Source organism: Vanacampus margaritifer, chromosome 12 (genome assembly GCF_051991255.1).
Source record: "Vanacampus margaritifer isolate UIUO_Vmar chromosome 12, RoL_Vmar_1.0, whole genome shotgun sequence".
Classification (NCBI taxonomy): domain Eukaryota; kingdom Metazoa; phylum Chordata; class Actinopteri; order Syngnathiformes; family Syngnathidae; genus Vanacampus; species Vanacampus margaritifer.
The window spans coordinates 11,374,301-11,387,548 of record NC_135443.1 but is presented as its reverse complement, the minus strand read 5'-3'; the positions used below and the strand labels follow the sequence as shown (position 1 = coordinate 11,387,548).

General features: G+C 35.8%; 1 protein-coding gene across 6 annotated transcripts in view; it reads left to right on the top strand.

The window, feature by feature from the left end:
• Nucleotides 1-809: 809 nt before the first annotated feature.
• Nucleotides 810-13,248, top strand: part of fam204a (family with sequence similarity 204 member A) — a 46,312-nt gene continuing 33,873 nt past the window's right edge. For 5 of the 6 annotated variants that reach the window (XR_013296192.1, XR_013296191.1, XR_013296190.1 and 2 more), the window contains exons 1-5: nucleotides 810-1,131; nucleotides 1,326-1,416; nucleotides 2,052-2,082; nucleotides 2,209-2,314; nucleotides 3,721-3,810. Coding sequence is in view for 2 of the 6 variants with exons in the window: in XM_077581979.1 (XP_077438105.1) it covers nucleotides 943-1,131; nucleotides 1,326-1,416; nucleotides 2,052-2,082; nucleotides 2,209-2,314; nucleotides 3,721-3,810 (507 nt within the window). In the remaining 4 variants the exon portion in view is untranslated. The remainder of the gene's footprint in view (nucleotides 1,132-1,325; nucleotides 1,417-2,051; nucleotides 2,083-2,208; nucleotides 2,315-3,720; nucleotides 3,811-13,248) is intronic. The other variant, XM_077581980.1, reaches the window with a different exon arrangement.

The window sequence follows — 13,248 nt, the reverse complement described above, 5'->3', positions numbered from 1 at the left end:
GACTGCCTAGGGGCAATTCAGAATGATTAAAAATCACATAATAACAAACACCCATTTCTGTGGGTACCATTTAGATATTTAATCAAAAGTGAGCAAAGACTAGCAAATGATCAATATGTTTCAAAGTATACCACTATAAGCAAAGTAACAAGATTAGACGTGTGCATTTTCCACTTCACACAGAAAAACACTGGATCTTCATATGTTTCTTGACAAGCAACTATTTTACCTATTTGACTAGGAGTTTAGCAAGCTAACATCAATACTGTTTACAGTACTGTAAACACTAGTTAACTGGCCTGCGTGGTATACAGACACAATTTTTAGAACAAAACAAATTATGTTGTTTTAAAAACAAACAAACAAATTAAACAAACAGCAATTTGTGTTAACGAATTATCTCTCTTGAGGGATATAAGTCAACTGTTATCAGACAGGAGGATGGCACGGCACACGCTGATATAAAGCGTTCAGGGAATTGGAGTTTTCAAGAAGGCTGCCGTTTTAAATTTATTAACTTTATTCTGAAGAGAACTTTAGCAATATATCTTTAAATGTAGTACCTAACTTAACTACACAGTAAAACCAAAGCTGCAAGTAAACCGACCATTTTCTGTATTATCATCTTCATTATTATTATTATTATTATTATTATTATTATTATTATTGTTGTTATTATTATTATTATTATTATTATTATTATTATTATTATTATTATTATTATTATTATTGTTCTCAGTAATGCAGGTACGTATGTGATTGGGTATTCAATTCACATGACCAAGTCTCAACCAATCGGTGCGCTTGTTCTCGTGACGTCAACATGTTTACCCGGAAATGTGAGCTTCTACTCGTCGCTTGCGAAAATTGAATTCATCGCAAAATCGACCCGTTTTATCACTTTAATGGAATAACGTACGTTGTTCGTATTCGTGTATCGGTATGTACAGCGGTCTTCTGCCAAAGGGTTTAACAGAAGACGATCTCAGTCCGGATGAGCAGGAAGAGGAGCATGAGAGGGAAGTCGTGGAAAGAAACGATAGCCCAGTCGTGAAGACTCCCACGGTTGTCGATACTACAAATGAACACCCGACATGCTGCCTGCCTGGTATATCCCAAGAAACGTGGCAAGTATGTTGTACAATATATACGAGCTCGTCTTTATCCGTGGTTTGCTGTTGCTTAGTGTAATAATGCAGCTGGGCTGTGAAGGCTTTTAATTGATCACGTCCATCGTTTCTGCTGGATGTCAAGCTCATAAAAAGTAGATATGATGTACGTCTGAAAGTATAACTCTTGTGAACTTACTGTGCTCTATGTTCAAGAAATTTAATGAGCTACGTAAGAAGAAAGAAGAGACAAAGATGATGAAAAACCCGAGGAAAAATAGAAGAAAAAGACGACAATGCAAGAAAGGTGTTGACAGTTAGCTATGGTACTGTATTTCCTCATAGTGGCCATGTTTATTTATTTATTTATATTACTGAACTGCAGTGGTGACCAGGCAATGTGTTTGCCACAAGGTGGTTTATTAGGCTAGAGGCCAAATTATGAAATTATATTGATTTATAATATTATATATTTTCCCTTAGAACTATTAGCCTGTAAAACAAACAAAATATTAAAGAGGAAATGGCCAGAACAGACACAGATTGGGTGGAACGAATCTGAAGATGTGTCCCATACCATGAAAATGGATTCACACATCAGAGTGGAGTGTGCAGGGAGGAAACTGGAACACACATTTTTCTGAAGGAAAGAAAGGTTTGGCGTCTATTTGGGGGAAAAGTGCTTTTGCTGTTGTTGTGGACGACACACACAATCATTAATTGGCACGTCGTAGTCCAGGCCACTATTTGAGGAAATGCAATACTTTAGAATCTGTAGACATGCAGCAGCTTAACTAAATATTCTTCACCTACAGTATAATACTATACACCTTATTGTGTATACATCTGATCAAAAATAACAACAAAGTAAATAGGGCAGAGAAATAGAAACAAATGTGTGTATGTGTTGATGATAACAATGTCTGTTATGTTACCTGACAGGAACAGAGGGCAAAGAGTCAACGGAGACAAGGTACCAAATTGTCCTAATAACATTTCATTGAACATAATGCAAAACAAAAGAATGAGTACTGAATATTATGTTGAAGGTTCATAAAATGTTGTCGTCCGCACTACTGTAACTATAATTTCTTGTCAGCAGAGAGCGTCAGGAGGAGCAGGAGAAGCACTGGGATGGGCTTAAGCAATATTTTGGTGTAAATGATCGATTTCATCCCCCTGCATGTTCCAACCCCCCTGTAAAGGTAATAAAACCCTCCGCCTTCCATCTTATCTGCGAGAGAGGTTTAATGCGGCTAATGTCGTTGCTGTTGGTAACACTGTCACATCCTTTGTGTTTCCATGCCACCGTGTTCTTTCATTGTTTTTATATGATATGACATCTGGATTAGAAAAATCCTCCCGGAAACTCAACCTGACATTGAGTAGAATATTAAGGATTACGGTTCAGCTACATTTAGTGATAAGATTAGAGGCACACTCCTTTCTTGTGCGTTTGAGATTAAAGTCAGATGTAGGGTTCTCCTCCACTGTGCAAATCCTCATAAAAATCCAAATTTTGCTTAGCAAGAGGAACAAGAGTTTGAGTAAGTACTTATGGAGGCTATGAAAATAGCACATTTTCCTCCAGTGTGCCTCCCAAGTCGTGCATTATTATTTTCAGACGCATTGGAAACTGCAAATGAAGCAAAATGTGTGCAAGATTAATGAGCATTATAACTGACCCGGAGAATAAAAGCTGCTCTCATTTCCGTTTGAAATGATTGTCGTAATTATTTTGGATATGTTCAAATTTCATTAAACTGAGACTGTACTGAATTAGTTTCATTCTGATGGGCGCAACCATGAAAAGATAAAGAAGCTGAATGAATCCAAAACTTTTTACATTTGTATAATGAATCACTCTTCATCCCTCAAATGCATTTTCTCACGATTCATATATAATTTCCATCCATCTTCTACATCGCGTTATCCTCACTAGGGTCGATCCCAGCTGACTTCAGGCAAAGAGGCGGTTTACGCCCTGTTCTGGTCGCCAGCCAATCAAAATCATATTTAATTTAATTACTTAAAATAATGAACGTCTTAGTTTTGCTTACGGGATGCAAAATTACGGATCTCAGCCAATATTGAGAATTATAGCAAGTTATGGAAAGTGATGATGAGGTGTGAAATGTTTTAAGTAATCAACACTATTTTTCCTCATGTGATATATTCTGAGTTGTGGTCCGCAAATGTTTCATCAAAGGGGACACAGTTGTAGCAACCTCCTTCACTTGTATTTTATTTTAATGTGATGATATTTTGGGGCTGAAGAAATCTGGCGGTCTGCTTCCGTAGATAGGCTCATCACAGCAGAACTGCCTCGCAATCACAAAGCTCTGCTTCGTCCCGTAATGGAAATTTGTAATTAAAGTGACATTTATGTTTGGTAATCTCCTGTAGCATTTTTAAGATTTCCCCACTAATATCCAATCAAAAAGGTTTTCATTTGTGAGGGGAAATCTACATATTTGTAGTAATGGCAATCATATTAAAAATACGGCCCTGGGGACTTTTGAAGTTACTTTGATTTTCCCCCCCCCCCACTGTACCCTTATTCCCCCCCTCCAAAAAGGCTGATTTTTTTTCTTTCTCTCTCTTCATGCAGTCCGGCCTAGAAAAGAGCATAGAGAGGGCCATAGCTGAAGGGGACACTGCAAAGGCGGAGGAGATGAGCGACAGACTCGCCACTCGAGAGGTACATTGTGCTGATAAGAGATCTTTGGGGTGCTTGTGCTGTGACAAATCAGGCTAATGGATCCGTGGCCATTTCTGCCGCAAAGACATAGAGGAACATAAACACACCCAGACACCCACCATTCAGTCCTGCAGCCCTTTTCCATTGAGTTAATGGAAAGCCCTCCCCTTAGTTTTGAAGTGCTGCAGTTTTAAAAGACTTTTGGCTCTGCTTTTTAATGAAGGGTACATTGCTTTCAAGCCAACTCTTAAATCATTCCGCAGGTATGAGTTTCATACCTTTGAAGTGTACATGTCCCTAAATGCAGTGCCTGAAGTTTGTAACTTACCGCCTCGGTAGGCATCAAGGATCAAGTGGTTTGAAAGTAATTTAGCATAAAGTGTAGCCCCCGAACATGTAATTGTATTTAAAAAGAAACACAGCAGCTACGCTACTTGCCTTTACCTTCCTTCGCTTTATATTGAGTCTTAAAATTAGAGTTCTTTGTTTCTTGATGTGTTTTGCTGACAACATTCAAGACAATTGTGCAATACTTGCAAACATGTAACATTGACAGATGTATGTTGTTGTTGCTTTTTTTCTCTTCAAAGGTACACAAACATTTAATGGTTGCCATAACGATGTTTTATACAGCCACTCGCTAGTCATTTGTAATCATTAGTTTAATTGAATATGCTCCTTGATATCATCGTCATCATTAGGTGTGCGTAGGGGTGTGAATTGCCTCGTACCTGGCGATTCGATTCGTATCACGATTCATAGGTCACGATTCGATTCGATACCGATCAATCCCGATACGAATCTATAAATTGATTATTGCGATTTTTTTTTATTTTTGACTCTCATTTTGAAAATACAACTCAGTAAACTTGGACATGTACACTGTAAGATTTGTATGAAAATGTATTTTCAGGCTTATAACTAATCCACTGCATTTAACAAACAGCACTGAAATAAAATATTAAGGCTTAATGTTCCATTAATATAACATTCTTCCATGCTTAATGTGTGAATCCTAACCCTAAGTAAAACGTTTTGTTGAATATTTCCATAAAAAAATGGATGTTTAAAAATCGATTCGGCCGCATATTGAATCGATTTGAGAATTGCGTGCTGTAATCTCGCGATATATTGCCGAATAGATTTTTCTCTAACACCCCTAGGTGTGTGTATTTGAAACATTTCAAGTTCCCACCATCACCAGTTATATGGGATAGCATTCGTTTCTTGTAATATTGGGTTCTTGTCACTGTCTTTTTTTTTTTTTTAATGGGAGTCCAATAATTACGGTAAGCGTCATGAATAGGTTTGCTTGAGCAGAAATTCCAAACCCAATCAAACAGTTCTATTTAATTTTACATCAGCAGATTTGTTGATGTAAACAAATATGCATAAGTCATTATTAACTTGTTTTAATAATGATAATAATAATAATAATTATTATTACATTTTAAGCAAATTCTTTTTCAAATTACATCCAATTTTTTTGGATGATTTGACATGAAATTGTGAATATGTTATATCTTAAAATATCAGATGTTATGTTTTATCAGGAAATGTTTTCAAGAAAATATCATCCTCACATAAACCTCGGGCTCGTAAAATATGGGTCCCGTTGAAGAAAAACAAAATCAAGTTAATTGGTTGAATTTGATATAAAGCAAGTGTTATCACGGTATATAGTAGTCCATCATATTCACATCTAAACTTTGAGAAAACTGGGCAAATTTGAGGACTTCCAAGAAAAGCAATTTTGACCGGCACCTGCTCTGTACTTTGAAAAAGCCTCTTAGAGTGCTGGTGAATGGTTTTAGCCTGAGCCGAGGTTCTTGCCTCCCTGGCACCTGCTTTGTGTTTTGCCAGAATGATGATGGGACCTGACAGCAGTCTGGCATCCTCCTTTTCCTTGTTTAGCAGTGATAATTTCATTTCCACCAGAGGAGTGAACTGACCAATTAGAATTCATGGGAACTAAGTACTGTTTAATGAGGGAAACTCCTACAGCATTGTTGTGCAGATGGTGTTCACCAACATACAATTTTTGCTTTTAGCAGCCCTGTTCACGTCTGACACGGGCTCGGTGACAAATATTTAGAGGATCGATAGTCTCCGGTGTGGCCAGAATCAATTTCAAGGTTATAATTGAGTGGCTCATTTTCTACGCAATGGCTTAGATTTTTAATTTGTTTATGCTCGTAACACCAAGACAAAATTGTAGCACTGGCAGGCTTTTTTTTCCCAGAAACAATATGAGCAGGTTTTCCTACCAAAAGATGCAAAAATATTCTGACAGCTGTGAAGAACTAAAGAGGCCTGTTTGTCCCTCCAGGCATTGTTTTGTAAAGAAAATGGTCTGGCGTGTTGATGGCATGATTTATTCTGAGAGAAATGGAAGGAGACAGAAATCTGGCTGTCAGCATCACTTTTTTTTTTTCTGTTATGAGCTTCATCACATCATTTAATGGTTTTCCTTTATATATTAGTTTCTTTTTTCATTCGAACATTAAAAGTCTGTGCTGAAAGTGGCTTAGAAAGTCACTACCAATGCTGAAATACAATACATCAGTTAGGAATATCACTGGCAAAATGTGTCGTTGATTAGTGCATGATGACAAACGCTGTTTTAGTGTAAGTCAAGTAAAAAATAAAATCATATTTGCTATAAATATTAGCCTAAACACGACATTCTGATTAATATTACCTTTGTGGAATATGAAATAAGCAGAAAAATCCACCCGTTTCTAGTTCATCTCAGGCAGCCATTTTGCCACTTGCTGCTGACTGAAAATGACATCACAGCGCCAAAGGGCTCAAGTTAACGACCGTCACAGCTCACCTGGTTTGGGGTTGGTCACGTGACATTCGCAAGCTTAGCCTTTAGGCACTGTGATGTCATTTTCAGTCAACAGCAAGTGGCAGTACAAGGCAAAATGGCTGCCCCCTGACATTGACAGAAAACCGGTGGATTTTTTCTGCTTAATTCATATTCCATAAATTCAATATTAATCAGAATACTGTGTTGAAACTAGTAGGAGTGCATAGAACATATTGTGAAGAAAATTTCTCACTAAAATGAAAGTAGTATCCATGTCACAATTTGGTACATTTAATATTTCACAAAACTACTATTAGCTAGTCCACATGTGTAGGTGTTATTTATTTATTTATTTATAAAATATTGACCAATCCAAAATGTTGAAAATGGCGTTCTTTATTTGACGATGCATTGTTCTGGTTGAATAAAATGCCGTTTTTGGGGTCTCCTTAACTCATTCACTGCCATTGACAGCTATAGATGCCAAAAATTCATTTAAACTATTTTTATTAGTAAAACATTTTTCCCCCACTTTTGTTAACAAGGGTTTGAAAACCTCGATTTTTTTTATTGTATTAGAACAGATATAAAAATTGGGATTAATTGTGAGTTAACTATTTTTTTTCGTAAATTAGGGGCATCAGGCGATTCGAATTTGTAATCGTAATTAATCGCATGACTCACGATTAATCACAAATTTTACATCTGTTGTAAATGTACAAAAAAATGTTTTTCTAGGTTTTCATACTCTTGTTAACAAACATGGAAAAAAAAATGTTAAATAGAAATAGTTCAAATGAATTTTTGACGTCTGTAGCCGTCAATGGCAGCGAATGAGTTAAAAGTGATGATTTTGGAGGTATGAAGATTACGCCCGGCACCAAAAAAATCACATTTCCTCTTTGAGTACCAAATGATCACAAATGTCTTCATGGCTTAGTCAAAGCTCCCTAATGTATTCCTTTAAATGTTTTCAAGGCTCTTCTCTCATGAAGATATCTGTAGGTACTTCTCATCTTGGTAATACCGCTTCTTAAATACTTCTTCTTAGAAGCAATTGAACACATAAACGTGTGTGTCGGGGAACACACAAGTCCACGTAGCTCAGCACTATATATTCGGAAAAAGTCCAAGTCGTCCAGGTTGGCTGTCTTTTTGATAAAATGCACATGCTTTTTTCCACTTCGAAGTTTCACGTGGGCTAATTAATTCTGTAATTAGCATAACATTGAGCGACTGACATATTGCGAAGCCGCAAGCTCTGTCAGGAGATGTGATAGCGTCCAGAAAGTCACAATTGACAGATTGATTTTTGCAGCTATTTCAGCTAAATGAGGCAAGGCGGGGAAGTTGATAACAAATTAGACCTTATAAAGCTACGTGGCCTCCAAGTCAAAAGTGAAGTTAACCCCTGCAGGAGGAGTGCTATGTACTATATGACAGACATTTGTCACTATACCTAATGCACTGTTTATATTACGCAGTGTGTGTACTACATAAAGTATTTTGTTGCCAATACAGCACCTAAAATTCGGAAACAAAAGAAAAGGATGCTGTACTTATAACAAAAGCATTTTTATGGGGGTATAAACATGGACCATGATATTGAGTTTTGTAAAGCATTTTTAAAAAGCAAAAAAATCTAAAGTATCATCTTTTGTATGAATAAGGAAAATCAAGTCTACATCTTGGAGGGGTTTGTATAATGACCACATCAAAATTGTTTTTAACCCTGGAGAACTGTTAGATATTATTAACATTTTTAATACTTCATTTCATATATTAACCATTGTTATACATTGTTAACATTTTTATTCTTTATATTAACCTTGTTGAAATGTTTTGTGGACGTGGATAGCAAGTAGTGTTGAACTCGGTATAATTTGACCTTAAGCTGGGACATATTATTTGGTCTAGAAGTTCCTTCTCTGTGGGAAAACACATTTGGTCCTTGAGAACAGAATCTGTTTCGAACACGCACCCCTGACTCTGTTTTTGCCATCGCTCATGGAAAAGTACCCAGAGAGTATGTTTTGTCTACAAATGAAAGAGAGGCAGTCGGTTTTAACTATAAGAAGCCATTTTACACGCGGAAGAGGCACATTCGGCGCTCTGAATTCCACCTGTTAAGTGATGAATTGGAGTCTGTTACGATGTCCAGAGATCTCTGTTAGATTAAATCATTTTTGCAAAGGTGTTTTTTCTTACATTAAATCTGTCTTCAAGTTTTGGAACACGCAAAGAGGACAAATATTTTTTATTCCTCTTCAGAACCCACGGGGTCAAATTTGGCCCCTATAAATTTTGCTACTCAGATAACAAAGACCTTTATTTTTTTTTTCCAGCAGTGATTTTGTCCCTGTGTTCTTGTTTCCATTGGCCAAAATGTGTTTGTACATTCAAAATCCAGTTCTAAAATGCAACAAATAAAACTAAATGTGTATTTGATTGATTATTTTCTTAAATTCTAAATAGTTTACTGACAGTTTTTGTTATTCAGATTTTTTCGAAATGATACCTCTAAATCCCAAAAGGGTCAAATTTCGCCCTAATCCTAAATTAGGCAATAAAGGGTTAAAATTGAAAAAAAACAAACAAACATATATTTTGGTGTTCAGTGAATTTATAGCAGTCATTTAATGTATAATTTATAATTTTCCAAAGAAGAAAAGGGTTCTTGGGTTCTCCAGGGTTAAGATGAAGAAAATGTACTTTGGAAGAGTATTTACTAGATTCAGGGAGATGTTGTAGTAGTGCATTTACACTAGTCCTGGACCCCACATAACAATTATTAACCCAAACAAAACCTGACTTTGAACTCAGCAATATTGTTTCACTAATCAACTCTTTGGTTATTGTGTTTCATTCATCCTTAATAATTACTCACTTTTTTTCCCCCCTTTTGAAATAACAGTGCAAGTGAGGTCTTTTGAAATTGAGGTTGTCCTTTCTGTGGAGGAAGTGGGTTTATTTTATGACAAAAGACTGTCACGCCATGTTAGAGTGTAGAGTCTCCCCGTAGCACTCATCTCAACTATTAGAGAGGCATTACTACTTCAAAACAGAAACTCTATTCAGTCTGCCACAATGGGGGGTGTTGGGTCCGTTTCATGACTGCAGGAGCCAATGAATATGAAAATGAAAAATATATATTACATGGCTTCAGAGAGCCTATAATGTATAAGATACACTATAGCAGAGGTTGGGCTAAAAAAAAAAGTTATGTTGCGGGACAAATTACATTTTCATCATGCAAACCCTGTTTTCCTGCTAAAAATATCTTATTATCGGTAGGGATGTAAAAATATTGAAAGCTCACGCTTTAGTTTTATCACGATACGATAATTATTGCCTTATCGCAAGAAAGCTAACGTTATTGCAGTAAGCTTCACTCACTGTATTGTGGGAAGGTACACGGTTTGTGCGTTTTCCCTTAGGCTTACGTGAAAAAGACATCTTCAACTATCAAATGAGCACTTCTGTCTCCGTTAGAGGGTGACACGGGAGTGGATTTTTTTACTCCCGTCCCATCCCACTCCCACAGCAAAAAAATCACGTTCCAGTCCTGGACAATAGTTAAAAAAAAAAAAACAACAACAATGTCCCATCCCACTCCCGGTGAAAACGACTTCCATCCCATCCCACTCCCGGTGAAAACGACTTCCATCCCATCCCGTTCCCATTCAGAATTACTCCCACTACCGTACCACTCCCATTATGCATCATGTAATTAAAAAATAAAACAAAAAACAACAACAACTTAAGTTATTATTTATATATATATACAGGCCTATATATATATGCTATATATATATATAGGGGGTGTGAATTGCCTAGTACCTGGCGATTCAATTTGTATTACGATTCGATACCGATTAATCTCGATACGAATCTATAAATTGATTATTGCGATTTTTTTTTTTAAAACTCAAATTTAGAAAATACAAATCAGTAAACTTATACATGTACACTGTAAGATTTGTATGAAAATGTATTTATTTATCTGAATATTCCGGCTTACAACTGAGCCACTGCATTTAACAAACTGGTCTGTTTCATGTTTGAACAGCGCTGAAATAAAATATTAAGGCTTTAATATAACATTCTTCCATGCTTAATGTGTGAATCCTAACCCTAAGTAAGACGTTTTGTTGAATATTCCCCATAAAAAAATTGATGTTTAAAAATCGATTCGGCCCCATATCGAATCGATTTGAGAATTGAGTGCTGTAATATCGCGATATATTGCTGAATCGATTTTTTCTAACACCCCTAATATAATATATAATATATATATATATATATATATATATATATATATATATATATATATATATATATGAAAATGACTCAGTGAATCAAGTATCCCTTTAAAAACTCAATGTAACCGGTCGCTATAACATTTCATTTTATAGCATTTGAACATGCCAATATCTCATTACGGCGCAGCTCATCAGTGGACCTTCCTGGCTGTCCTTGAAATCTACCCTTTGGAAGGCCACCCTGAATAGCTGGGAAACAATAAGGTTCTGTGGCATTCTGTGGTAGCTTAGCTAAAACAAAGAACCAAACTAAGGGTGTTTTGTGATATTAATATCTTCTTTTTTTCCCTCCTCTGCACCTTTAGTTTGCTCTCCCTGCATTGTAATCAAAAATAGTAATGAGCAGAACATAAATGGAAGGTTGGCTTTATCAGATTTGGACTTTCTCCTCACCGCCATCAGAGAATTAGGCTGACTATCCCTGCGCAACCCCAATTCCCCCCCCCCCCCCCCCGAGCCAGCGTGCGGAGAGTTTAGTCAAACTCTCTTTCTTTGTTCTCTTTCCCTTCATCATAAGCAATTTATCAGTGAATGAACTTTTATTGTATCTCTGGATGACTCACATTAAATTTTCACCCATTAATTTTGAAATGGATTTCAAAAATGGGTACAAAAGCTTTTATCAAATGCCTGGGAATCTCATTTGGATTATTGTATTTGATTAATTACTTGAGAGACAAAGCATACTTTTCAATGTAGATTTGTGTGCTGTTTAATTAATTAGCATGTTTTCTCTTTTAATTAAAGCCATTTTTAAATTGGAGCCCACAGCAAAACACATATATAATTTGTTTGTAATTATGCCTTAATTGGTGGTAGTGAAAGCTTAGCACCCTTTTTTTTTTCTTCTTCCATGATTGCCGTTTATTGCTAGTCACTCATTAATTAAACTGTTTTCTCTAATTAGCTTATAAAACTGTTGATGGCATATTATTCTAAGTGTGAGTTCAAAGCTTGCTAATAAGCCCGCCCCACTCAGAAGAGGCAAGATAATGGATTGTGCACAAGCAAGTGAACTTTTTTTTGTGTGTCAGTTCCCTAATGATGACACGTCCTGTGTATCTCGAATCAGATTACTTGAAGAAAATGGAGACATTGCTGTTCGGCTGTGTCCTCCCTGGAGTTTTTTTTTTTTTTTCTTCCTTTTGCCTGCCATGTAATTGTGTTTGTCAAAGTGGTGGCAAGATTACAAAAGTTCTTCTGAGGCTGCCCACTGGGGTGTGCATTGGGATTTAGCATTGTGACTGAAATAATGCTATGTTTTCAATTATTCATTCTTATAGTACATATTGTTCACCGTGATTTCAATATAGCTGAATTCAGTAGCGACGTGGTTTTGCAGATACTACAAACGACGTTGTCGTAGCTGCCAGAACTTGCTTGGATCTTTCCGATTGTTTTTTTCTTTTTTATCTCAAGACCCAGATTCCTCCAATGTATTTTTATAACATTAACCTATAAATTAGGGATGGACCGATTTTTGGTGGGGCTGATTGATTATTGGCGCCGATATGCAGCATTTTCAGAAATATCGGTATCGGTTAAAAAAAAAAAATCACTCGATCACTTTATTCCCTAAAGTGATCGAGTGATTTTTTATTATTATTATTTTATTATTATTATTATTATTTATTTATTAAAATTCTCTCTCTGCACCTCCTGTTTTTGTTTCAGATTAAAGCAAAGATAAGTGAAAATTTAATATTGCGGATATTTTAAAAAAAATTGAAAACTTTTTTTTTTTACTCTTGAAAACAATAGTGAGCTATTAAATTGTTTTTTAGCTTTCATTTAACATGTTTTTGTTCTAATTCTAAAACAGGAATGTCCATTGTCTAAGAAAACCAAACAAAAAAACCCCAATAAAAACGAAACATTTTGCAAACCAGAATTTTTTTTCAATAAAGATATGCTGAAATACATTTCAACAATAATAATGCTAGATAGTTGGAGTTTATTTTCATTTATGTATTTTCTAAATTTACTTATGTAATATTTATTTACTCATGTATTTATTTATGATTGTATTATTTTTTTTATTTAACACATTTTGACAGCAATATTTTCCCTTTTAGTCAAAGTGAATATCAGCTCCAAATATTTATTGGCCTCCTTGACTACCAACAATCGGTATGGGTATCAGCCCGTAAGGAGGGGGGGTATCGGTCTATCTCTAATATAAATTGATAATGATTACGACATTGCAACAAATGGGATGGATAAAAACTTTGCTCAGAAAATGTGTGCCTATTTGACAATCATAATTAAGAGAATTTTGGTCTGACAATTAGCAGTGAAAAA